General features: G+C 48.4%; 1 protein-coding gene across 1 annotated transcript in view; it reads right to left on the bottom strand.

The window, feature by feature from the left end:
- The window catches only part of COL27A1 (collagen, type XXVII, alpha 1), a 166,288-nt gene that overhangs the window by 113,587 nt on the left and 40,414 nt on the right, over window positions 1–12,287 (bottom strand). Inside the window, exons 7-8 of the mRNA XM_006890718.1 lie at window positions 11,713–11,766; window positions 10,192–10,245 (exon numbers count right to left, since the gene is read on the bottom strand). Coding sequence (XP_006890780.1) covers window positions 10,192–10,245; window positions 11,713–11,766 — 108 coding nt within the window. The remainder of the gene's footprint in view (window positions 1–10,191; window positions 10,246–11,712; window positions 11,767–12,287) is intronic.

The following is a 12,287-nucleotide window of genomic DNA, read 5'->3' on the forward strand; positions in this document are numbered from 1 at the left end:
TGTGTCCACATGTCCATGATCCTGGGGAGTACTGGCATGCTTGTAGGTGCGGAGAATCTAAACAAGGGCTTTCAGGCAGTGCTGCATTCTGATGTCAGCAGAGGTCAGGATGATGCCGGGAGAAACCCCAGGCTTCAAGTTGCATCAATTTAGGGCTGTTGTAGAAAGAAGACCCAGCAAGGGGCTTCCATGCCAATCAGGGGGACCACACAGATCCCCACTGAGCCCTACATGCATGGAGTCCTGGGCTTAGACCTGACCACTGTTCTGGACCTTCTCTGGGCTTCCAGGAAAGACTCAGAATTCAAGTCCCTTTCAGCACTAATGGTTTAACACTCTGCACTTTGACGATTCCCTCACATAGTGATACTATAAGACTCCAGAAACCTACAGCCCTCTATGCACAGTCTTTACAGTGTTTGCCTTGATCCTAAGATTGTAAGACCCCATCTAACCCTGACAACAGTCACGTGAGGCAGAGAGTGGGGTTAGCATTCCCATTTTATGAAGGAGAAGATTGAGTCTTGGAGGATTCGGGAGTAGCAGGCTTGCCTCTCACCACCTCTCACTAATAGTCGTACAAACATCCCCAGACATATGTAGTTTCATGCACATCCACAAACACACACACCCAGCAGCCCCCAGGAAATAAGAACTCTTAATTATAAACAGCACAGTCAGTTTGATCCAAGCTGTTTGGGGAGTTTACAAGCATTCTTTCTGTACCTACTCATGCCTCAAGACCACGCAGTGATGCATCTCAAGTTCAGGGGCTTATGGGCACTAGCTGGGTGAGATCCTCCCAGCCAGGCTGTGTGCTCTTTCCTTCAACAGGTAAACTGAGGCACAGACCACAGCCAGGGATTAGCACACAGTGTGGCTAAGATCTCTTCTTTCAGACCAATCTGGGTTTCAATCTTGCCCCTCCACTGGCTGGCTGGGTGGCCAAAGGCCACAGGCTTCATTCACCTCTCTGAGCCTCAAGTTCCTCAGTTTTAAGACGGGGCTAGAAAAGCGGTATAGAGACTACACGATAAAACGTGCATGAAGCCATTAGTCCAGCATCTGGCACCAGGGACCCTGTAGACACTAGCTACTGCTATCATCATCTTCATTTTTCCTGTGTTTGTTCAGCAAACATTTACTAAGGCAGCACCATTCGAGGCCTGGAGTAGAGACAGACCGTATGCTTTGCCGTAATGGGGTTTACATTCTAATTAAGGAGATACTAAGAAGGAGGGAGAAAAGATAATGTCTGGTAGTGATCAGTGTCACGAAGACGAGTATGTGGAGATAGGAGGTGAGAATAGCAGTGCTGTGATTGTAGGGGTGCAGGGAAGGCTGCTCTAAGGAGATGCATGCAGTGAGGGAGCTGGACACAGGGCTGGTCATCTGGGAACGGGCATCACACATAGAAGGATCAGCAAGTGCAAAGTCCCCGAGACAAGGATGCTTTGGGGTGGGCTCAAGAAAGAGCAAGACGGTCAAAGTGATGAGCGCCTGACAAGGGCTGCCACACAGGAGGGGCTGGCTGGAGAAAACAAGAGGCCACAGCATACCACAGGGCAGAAGATTAGACAAACTGTGGGTTACATGGCTTTTCCCTCTTCAGTGTGACTAGTAGCCACAGGAGGGTCTACAAAAGGGGTGTGTTGTGATAGGACACACATGGTGTTAGGTACTCAAGGCAATTTCAACTCCTAGCAGCCCCACTGACAGAACAGCACTGGAGGGCTTTCTTGTCATAATCATTACAGAAGCTGGTCTTTCACCTGCAGAGCCACAAGGTGGGTTCAAACCTCCAATCTTTTGAATACCTGCTGCATTGCCAGGGTTCCTTAGGACATAAATAATCACCCTTTTATTATTTTTCCATTTTGTAGCTCACGGATAAGGAAGAATAAAACAAGGCCTGTTCCCAGTGAGCTCCGGTGGCCTCATGAGTTAAGGAGTTACGCTGTAAACACAAAGGCAGGCAGTTCGAATCCACCAGCTGCTCTTTGGTAAAAAGATGGGTAATCTCCTCCCGTGTGATGTCCAGCCTCTGAAAGCCCGCTGGAGGGTCAGCTATGAGTCGATCTGACTCGACGGCAGTGAGGGAGAGACTTCCAGTAAAAAGCTGACTTCAGTCTTCAGCTCTGGGCTGTGTGATCAGGCACAGACCCTCTAAGCCTCAGTCTCTCTGCCCACCTCATGTGATTGCTGCAAAGTGGAATGACGGGGACAAGAACCTCAAAAGAAGTGCCAAAGGGGGGGCCAGGGACTAAGAGTCAGCAGCTTCTGTGGTTTCTTCTGCAGCCACATAGAAACCTGAAACTAATTTTTTTTTCAAATTCAGAAAGAAAGAAAAAAAAAGCGTTATGAGTGAAACTCCAGAGGAAGATTTCCAAAAACACTCTATGCAAGATACAGCTAAAAGAAAATGAATGACAGTCTGGGGCATGCATAGCAGCTGGCCCTCCACTCCGTCCAGGGCCGAGGACTTCAACACAAATGCTCATCCGCTCCTCATAATAACTAGATGAGAAAGGTGGGGTTCAAAGAAGGAGAGACTCTCCTGAGGCCCCACAGTTTCCCAAGGTCTGAGCAAGGTTAGACCTACCACAAACCATCAAACCATGAAAAGATCTTCTCATTGATCAGACCAAGGCCACCGTAGAAAAATCCTCTTACAGACCCAACTCCCTGAGAAGGAAGTTCCTGACTCACAACTGTAATATTGGGGCAGAGGCCGGTCATGGAACCCTGGAGTATTTGAGTTTGAAGAGAACTAATTCATCAACTTGACAATTCTTTTCTCACTGGATAGATTAAGAAACTAAACCTCAGAGAACAGAGGTTTGCCTAAGGCTACTAAACAAAGTCGTCACTAAGCCCAGACTCTCACTCAGGATGCTAGATCTGGCTGTCCTTTGCTCAGAAGACCAGAATCTTAAGTCTCTCTCAGTCAATGGAGAGGCCTTAAAGGACCATGAATGTTGCCATGAACAACGCAGTTTCTCCTCACTGGTCTGAGCATTGACAAAGCAGGGCTGAAAGTGGTAGGGCTGTTCTTATGCTCTTAACTCACCTTAACATTGTTTATCAATGTGGGGCCAGCCAAACAGCTTCAAATGATAGGGCCCCAGGACCTAGAAGAATCTAAACCATTATCTTCTCCAGGGTCCCAGCAATTACAGGGCGGGCACTGACCACAAGGTGGACCAGACTCAGTGATTTCCCCATGTGTGATGGATGCCTGACTGATACAAGGGTGAGAGGAAGCTTCAGGGGAGCCTGGGAAGCACGGGGGTTTGCAAGGGGCCTCGGGCTGCTGGCAGGCGGGTCTCCACAGGACCATGTTTATAATAGAAGTCGGTCTATATTTTGGGTTCAGAGCCAGATTAATCATTGCTTACAGTGCTCCTAGAGAAACCAGACATCACCTCACTGCCGCTGCAGACAGTCTCCTTGTCCAGAGGGGATGCTATTTGGGCTTTGGCGGAGAGGAGAGGGGGTCCTGCTCCCAGGGTTCTGGAGACCAACGCGTGCACAGACCTCACTGTTTACCCAAACTCCACTCTGCCATGGCTTTTCCTTTGAGCAAAATGGAGCTCACCCTGATGCCCTCACAGGATTGTTCCAGGCTCACACAAAAGGGTTAATATGAAATTCAGGAAATAGAGAAGATCTTCAAGAAAAAGAGGTATCTTTCCTCTCTGGTTTCCTTAGCACCCCACAAAGCTTGCCTCTGAACTGATCTATCACCTCGGCTTCCACGCCCCACACCAGCAAACAACAAGAGTCAAAGTCCACTCACCAGAAAGAATCAAAGAAGAAGACATGAGGCCAAGAGGTCAGGCGATTCGTTACATGGTAATGGATTAGTTCTGCTCCTCTCTGGGCCTCAATTTCTCCATCTACTCCTTCAAGTGTTCTATAGACATCAGCTGAAAGAGTTTGAACGCTGCGGTGGAGGACAGTCAGGGAATCGTTATACCACAGCCAGGTCTCTGTAACTAAACTGTGCTCAGGGGTTATGTGTGACAGGTGAGGCCCGGAAGGTGCTCTATACGGCTCATTCACAGTCCTTTCAATTGCCTCCTATGCATCTAAAACTGGGACAATGACTAAGGATGGCAGGAGAAGAATCAAAGCCTTTGAACTGTGGCAAAAAGCACTGACTATCCCATGAGCTGCCAAAAGAGCAAACAAACCTGTCAAGGTTTGCAGCCAGAGTGCTTCGGAAAGACAAGGACAGTAAAATTTTAACTCACTTACTTTGGGCATATTTTGGGGAAGAACCAGTTCTTGGAGAGAGACATTATGCTAGGACAGGTCAAGGGTCAGAGAAAGAGGGGATGACCCCCAACAAGGTAGACTTACACAGCAACTACCACACTGGACTTGAGCATTTCAGAGAGCATGAGGATGGTGCAGGATAGAGCAAGGTTTGGATCTAGTGTTCGTAGGGTTGTTATGAGTCACAGGTGACCCAATGTCACCTAACACCACCACTGCCATGTTCACCTGAACATGCAGTTACTCATTCACTCAGCAAATGTTTGCTGAGTCACAGCAATGGCCAGCTCCTGTGTTTGGCCCTTGGGACACATGAGTGAATAAGAGAAATCTTGACCTCCTAGAAGGGGACATGGACATTAAACACATATTAAGTTGGATAAAGGAGAGGTACTGTTCGTCCAAGAGAGGATGAAGCCAACCTGCTCCTTGGAGGCAAAGATTCTCAAGCTTTGTCTAACATACTTTGTGCATGTTGCAAGGAGGGACCAAGTCGTCGGAGAGGGACATTATGCTTGGAAGGGTGGAGGGATGGAGAAAGAGAAGGAGACCATTGATGAGATGGATTGATACAGTGACTGGGGTAATGAGGGTAGACGTGTCAGAGATGGTAAAGTTGGCACAGGATAGAGCAGGTTTCAGGGCAGTTGTACGTAGGGTCTCTATGAGTCACAAACGACTTGACACATAACAATAACACAACAACCACCAAGTGCTGGGAGAATGTAGATGTACTTAGCTAGAGAAGGCAGTATTGTAAGGAGAAGGAAGAGCTGGGTGGGAGAGGAAGGGGCTGAGCCCTGACTGTGTGAGGCTGGACCCAGGAACCCAGGGCAGCACAGCATCAGGGAGGCCTGGACAAGCTTCTCAGTGGGGCTTTGCCTGGGACTGACGGGACACACTCAGGTGTTCTGTAAGAAGGCAGGAGATTGCCTCAGCCCAGCCTCAATCATGTCCCCCCCAAAATACCCACAAACCACCCTCTCTGCTGCTACATTTTACAACAGCTTTCTATAGACAGTGACAACTCAGGCAAAACAGGGAGAGCAGTGGGCAGAGGGAAGACAGGCTGGAAAGCAGTATCTCAGATTGAACATCAATTCCACTCTGTTATTAGTCATATCTGCCTGGGCAATATATTCAAAACTATTCTGAGGCCACATCGGGGCTGAGCAAGTGAAATCAGTTGGTGATGCCCGGACAGAGCACTGTGCCTCACATATGCTGAACCCCATACAGGGATAACAAAGATGGGTTCCGTCCCGTGCTCATTTGATCCAGTCTGTGCAAAGTACACCAGCAAGTTACTCCAGACAGAGTCCTACATGGCTGCGACAAAGGCTAAATAATAAGAGAGATGTGACTCTGCCTAGAAATAATAGAAAGATGGCAACAGAAAGGTGGAATGAGAACCAGAGGACATGTCTATGAAACGCAGTGTGGAGGAGAGAAAGTATTTATCGCAGAGGGCAAAGATATGCAAATACAGGAGGAGGAAGGTCCTGGGCCCACAAATGGATGTGGGGGTATGTGTGTGTGTTTCTTTTTCTTTTTTTTCTTTCTTTTTTTTTTTTGTTTAGTCTGATCATCTGTGTGGGGGGTTCATTATTAATTTTAATGAAAATTTACAGAGATTTTGGATTTCCATTTATTCAATGTTGCACTTTTCTCCCTGCCCACCTCTCCCCTACAGCTCCTGCTTCTCTTTGAAAAGTAAAGGAAAAATTCTTTCATTGTTATACAATTCCTCCCCTCAAGTCCACTCCAGTATGTAGCCTTCATTCTGGACTCCTGTCATGACAATAATACCGCATCATATATTACGAGGGAGTTTTCTATACGGCATGGTTTCTTTACCTTGCCACAAATGATATGGATAAGTCCTTGTGGTAGGAGGAATGCCCTCTGCTTTCTAGTACACTTAACAAGTACTCCCTTTAAAAGATGGTAGCAACCTCTCCTTATACACAGTTGTAAGAGTTGTAAGTATATTGAGGCATCTTCAAATGTCCCTTGATGGAGGACAAAATCAGCCCTGGTTGAGAACCACTGTTCTACAGAAAAGCCAAGAAGTTATCAGAGATGATAAGGATGACACAGGACTGGGCAAGGCTCAGGTCAGTTCTCCAGAGGATCACTCTGTGTTGAAGTTGACGTGACAGCACCTAACAACAACAACAACAACAACAACAACAACTTCTAAGTTGAAAATAGAGTCTGCCCACTTCTTGGCTACTGAGATTTGGCCAACTGGTACCTAGCAAGATAACTGATGGCACCAAGTAGACAAGACCTTCAGCTACTACTCCTTCCTGATTATCACAGTCATTCCTTCAGTTATTCAACAGACACTTTTAAAGTATCTTCCATGTGCAATTGATGCTGGCTTTTGATGATATATATAACATCTCATCTAACCTCCCAAGTCACCCTCAAGGCAGCAGGGGCTCACAAAATTAAGGTGATTTCCCAAGCTCACAAGGAGAGGCACAGGGGTGGCAATCCACCCAAATCTGTCTGATTCTACAACCCATGAATCTACTCAGCCCTTGGGAATCAACTCAGCAAAGCCCCTCAGCAAATACTTCAGGCAGACAACAGAGAGACAAACCTTCTCAAGTGGGGAGCCTTTTTTTCACTGGGGGCCCCTCTCCTGTTGAAAAGTATTGTGAAGAGAGAATGGGACTGAGAAAGAAAAGACCTGGGTTCAAGTCTCAGCCTTTTCAGTTAGTAACCAGGACAGATCACTAAACCAGTAGCCTTTAATACGGCTGCATGCGAGACATGCTAGGAGAGCTGTTAGAAATGTTTCTTACAGGCAAGGATGGTGCAACTTCATCTCATAGATTTGTGGCATGTTGCTGGGAGAGGCTATTCCTCGGAAAGGGACACAATGCTTGGAAAGGTGGAGGGTGAGTGAAAGAGAGGAAGACCTTCATTCAACCAGATGGGTTGATACAGTGACTGCAGCAATGGGCTCATGTGTGTCAGAAATGATGAGGATGGCACAGATAGGACAAGGTTCAGATCTGTTGTTCACAGGGTCTTTATGAGTCATACTTGGCTCAATGGCACCTAACAACACGCCCCATCCTCAAATCGAGGGAACAAAAAGCTCTAGGGTGGGGCTCAAGTACCCCAACTTACTCTAGTGTGAAGATGGGGTTGGAACAACTATTCTAATCTATGCACTCTTGAGGGTGGAGTCCCAGAGGGCCTCACTTTCTGCTTAATGCCAGTGTTGACTGACACAGGGAATAGTACATTTGCTCAATTACTTAAAAAAGGAATCTAAGAATAAGATCTATTTGGGCCTCGGTTTTCTCAGCTGTAAAATGGGCATGATATTGGAGTTATTATGAGGAAAAATGTGCTGAAGGATAGCTATACACTACGGGCTCTAAAGTGCCATCAACACTGTTGTTTTGTGATGTGTCATCACGTAAGAACCGACTCATAGCTGATCCGCCAGTGGGTTGTCAGAGGCAGTACTCGCACAGGAGGAGATTGCCCATTCTTCTCCCCTGGAATAAGCTGATGTATTTGAAACACACGCCTTGGGGATTGCAGTACAGATTCTTACCACTAGGCCACCAGAGCTCCCAAACTCAATTCTTCCTTGTAGCTTTTTCATCTTCTAACATATGTTATTTTCTTCACTATCTGTCTCTTCCATAAGAATGGAAGCTTGTGGAGGCAGTTTTCTGCTTCAGGCTATTGTTTCAGCTCAGTGCCTTGCCTGGTGACCAGACTCTCATTTGAATGAATGGATGAATGAATAAATGGGACTTTGTAAGTGGGTAGGCTCCATTCATCACCTCAGAGAGGGACCAAAGTTCAACACAGCGGTAAGCAAAGAAGTTGACCTCACTTCTGGCCCGTCCGCACCCTTCCTTCCTCAAGGATCCACCATAAAAGTCAACACAGATGAGCTATGCAGGAAGACCTGTGGGAAGTGGCTGCAGTCCCCAGACAAAGATGTCCCACTCAGCACACCATCCTTCCAGATCCCCTTCCAGATCCCAGTTAGCAGACAGAGGTTCTGCTCTGGGACCTGAACTTCCCTATATTATCTCCATAACTTCTGCGATTAGGGGCCACTGGCTTGATGCCAACCAAGCCCATGTTTGTCTGGGTCACAGCCACTGAACTCAGTGCAAAAGGCTTGGCCAAATACTTTTTCCAAATGCCTAGAGCCTCTTTCTTCACTTAAGAAAAACGTCCCCTTCTTAGGTGAGCTCGTTCCTCTGTGCTGAGGGCCTGGGCCTTTGTAGGTATCTGCTGAGAGTGGGAAATCCTGGGACCCTGACCAGCAGCTAGTCCAAATCTTCTTTCCCCTCTCCTGTCACCCATGCTAGGCTCCCACCCCCATGCGCAGTGAGACCACCACTGGTTGTTTTATGAGCCAGAGCTGGAAGGAGTGTTTTCCACTCACACCTCATCCATCAGAAAGTGCTGGAGCCCAGAGGGGAAGTGAGTGAGGAAAAAGTCCTTCTGTGTTCTGTGAGCCAGCAAAGGCCCCACATCTCCTGCTCACAGACAGCCGTGGACTCTTGTCTGACTGTCCAAGGAGGTAAAGATGAGATGGGACAAAGTGGCCCTTCAAGTTCCTCTGTACTACAAGGACCATTGGAATCGGGGCAGGACAGAGCTCAGAGCTGTCACAGCTGTCTAGATGAGAACCAGATGTCCTGAAGAAGGTCAGCTGTGGCTACAGCTGGGAGCCAGGGCCGAAGCTTGGGACATGGCCCTAAGCCAATGGACCTTCTAAAAAACCCTCAGCAATTTGGGATTTTCCTGAAAAAAATGATTGATCCTTGGCCTGTTCTGCCCTTATCTTGTTTCCTGGGCACCTACTATATAATAGGCCCTGTGCTCAGCTCAGCAGGGAGAGCAACAGGCCAGATCTGCACATTCTGGTGGACAAGGCTGTGAAGAACTAAGCTAAGATAGGCTAAGTGTTCCTGAGTAGAGAGAAGGCTCCAGGCCCAAAGGTTCCAGGAGGGCTTCCTGGAGTAGGTGCAACTAGAGCTGAGTTTTGCTGGATGACAATGCTGGATTCCCTTTTAGGAATCCAGAATACTGTAAGCTGGAGTTCTATCAGCTGGGAAAATGGCAGACTTTTCCCTCAAAGGTACTTAGAGGGGGAACTCCCCTAGCATGGCTAAGCAGGGTACTTACTGGACGACTGGGGATGGGGAGGCATAAAAACAATTGTGAATGCATGGGAAACTCACTGCCTCTAAGGAGCATTCTCCCCTTGCACCTATCACTGGAATTATGGTGACTGGTGGCCAGGCACTCACTTCTGGAATATCAGGGAGGGACGAAGTCATTGACTTGATTAAGATCCCTCAACTAGGGAATGGTAGATTTGAGGTAAGAAGCTGGTCTGACCGAGCCTAGAGTCCGTTCTATGATCCAGTTCTTGTTGCTGGGTCATAAGACACCCAGGCAATGGGCAAGGGGAGATTACAGCTCCATTTCCCACTGGGTGAGGCTGCCTCAGAGGGTCATTCATGCAGTGGGAGGAAGGGCCATCCTGGCAGGGCCCTGCTCTCCAGGACAGTGCTCCCCTACCCACCACACACTCTTGAGGGGGGCTTCACAGAGTAACTGGGCCCTGAGAGGAGTAAATCAAACCAGTGCCAAGATCTCATTAACCTTGGAAGGGGACCTGATCCATGTTCAGGTGGTTCCTGCCCTCAAGCCAGGAACGTTGGGCATTGGAAGGCGAGCAGGACCCCCTGGAAGCCTCCTCACATCCTGCCAACATTTCCTGTGCGTGAGAGAGCTGGGTGGAGCTGGGCTGAGGAGAGCCGGGCAGGCGGGTGCACAGCTCTCTAGCCTGAAGGCCTGCCTCACCAGCACCATACTTATCAAGGCAAAGCATCAAATGCAAGGGTGTACCTTTCGTCCAAGAGGTCCTGGAGTTCCAGGGAGCCCAGGCAAGCCCATGCTGCCCTGCAAAACACAGATAATGGGTGAGAGGAGGGGAAACAGGAGCAAAAACACTTGCTAAATGGCAATGGGGCCTCTGAAGAGCTAGTTGTTTCCAAGCTGAGTTCAAAGAGGCCTGGAGGAGTCTTGGGGGCTGGCTAGCGAGATGAGAGAAGGTGAGTGGGTGGGCACCTGGCTGCTCCCTGCTCCACTCAGGAACTCTACCTGATCTAGTCCACACATGGGCTTCTCCGTAGGCTACCAACCGATGAATGGGTTCCATTGCTAAAACTGTGTTTGAAAACCCATGACCCCAAGGCCTTATACTCTCATCTATCCTCTTCTGATCAGTTCTCTCTCTGCATTCCTCAGACAACTTTTCTTCTGTCCACGCCCTTTCCCTTGCCAGGGCACAGCAGACCCTTAGCAGGGGACATCTCTGCCACCACCTCCAAGTGCTCAGAGTGGACAGGAGGAAACTCAGGCCCCTGGACTTCATAACGACCTGAGCACAAATCCCAGCTCTATCAGCTATATGACCTCAGATAAGCCATCCCTCTTTAAGGCTTCAGTTTCTTCATCTGCAAGCTAGGTCCATCAACCCCAGCTAATAGGGTTATTATGGGATTACTGTCTTTTTTGCATATAATGTGCCCATCCGTAGACACGGATATGAACACAGCACACATAGGAAAGGAATCCATGAAGGGGTTGTGTGGTTTCCAAAAACACATAGTGTATGCATGTTATTTGCAGAAAATATATGAGTCAATCCTGAGAACCTTGGGAGGTCTGAACTAACCAACAAGTAGGTGAAGGAACACGTGTCCTGGGTTTGGAATAGTCAGTGGGACCAACTACTTCTCTCTGCATAAGCACAGACAGGGCTGAGAAGAAGCATTATGAGGCACTGGGTAACCTCACCAGGACAGCTGGGCTCCCCTTTCTGCCTGTCCAAGACACCCAGCAGGGCCCAGGCTCAGCGTTGGAGTGGATTCTGCAGGGCAGAAGATGTCTTTTGGATGGCATGTTTCCTCTTCTGGCCTCATAGCTCTTTGGTCAAGGAGGGAAGAGCTCTTCTCATCCATAGACTCTTGTTCTCAGGTCCCTTCCTTCTTGACTAGCAATCCACAAACCTGTATGCTCACGTTAACAACCTCAGGGAGACTTTGCTGGAAGTTTCCTGGGAATATGCTTCCAGCAGCTTCTTGAGTCCCCAGGTCACCTCATAGACTCTGAAGGGTACCATGCAAAAGGATATTCACCTAGGCAATTATTGGCTGTACACCACAAGAAGGCAAGTCATGGGTTTGAGGCTGGGAAAAGATAAAGGACTTCAAGGATGTGACCAAACTATCCCTTTCTTTTAAACATTCTACCTGCCTGTCCTTGTGATGCACAGGTCCCAGCCCACTGGCTCCCCCCAGCGTGTGGGGTTTCCCTAATGTCTATCCTCCTCTTTCTAGAGCCTGGAGGTCCCCAGAAACCTACCTTTGCCCCGTCATGGGCCTTTCCTGGTGATAACCCTGGGTCTCCTTTTTGTCCCTGAAACAAAAACAATTCCACTTTAGCTGCGGAGTCATGTCTAGATGGCTCATTTCTCCATAGACTCAGCTTCTAGTTCTGTCCCCACAACATAAACATTCTTCCCATCCGTCCTCCCACCACACACCTCGGGAGGTGTCTTCTCTGAGTCCATTATGCCCCAACTAGAACACCTTCCATAGCTCCCACTGACTCCCTGATGGCGAGTGTCTCGAGTCTTCCACAATCTGGCCTCAGTCATTCTGTCTGGACTTTACAAGTCTTCGCCCAGCTAGGCCCACAGACAAGGGTCTTTTGCTGCAGTCATCAGACCATAGGCCACTGCTCAGTCAGAACCTTACCTTCCTGCTCCAGGCCCTTGTTTAGACAGTCTCCCCGTCACAGAGAAAACCACTCCCCAACATCATTAACCAAACGCTAAACATGCCAGGGAACGCTGGTGGCCTAGTGGTAAAGAGCTGTGCTACAATCCCAAAGGCATGCAGTTCAAAGCCACCAGTGTCTCCATGGGAAAAGATGGG

The sequence above is a fragment of the Elephantulus edwardii genome, unplaced genomic scaffold (assembly GCF_000299155.1).
Source record: "Elephantulus edwardii isolate Elephantulus edwardi_28Jun2011 unplaced genomic scaffold, EleEdw1.0 scaffold00092, whole genome shotgun sequence".
Classification (NCBI taxonomy): Eukaryota; Metazoa; Chordata; class Mammalia; order Macroscelidea; family Macroscelididae; genus Elephantulus; species Elephantulus edwardii.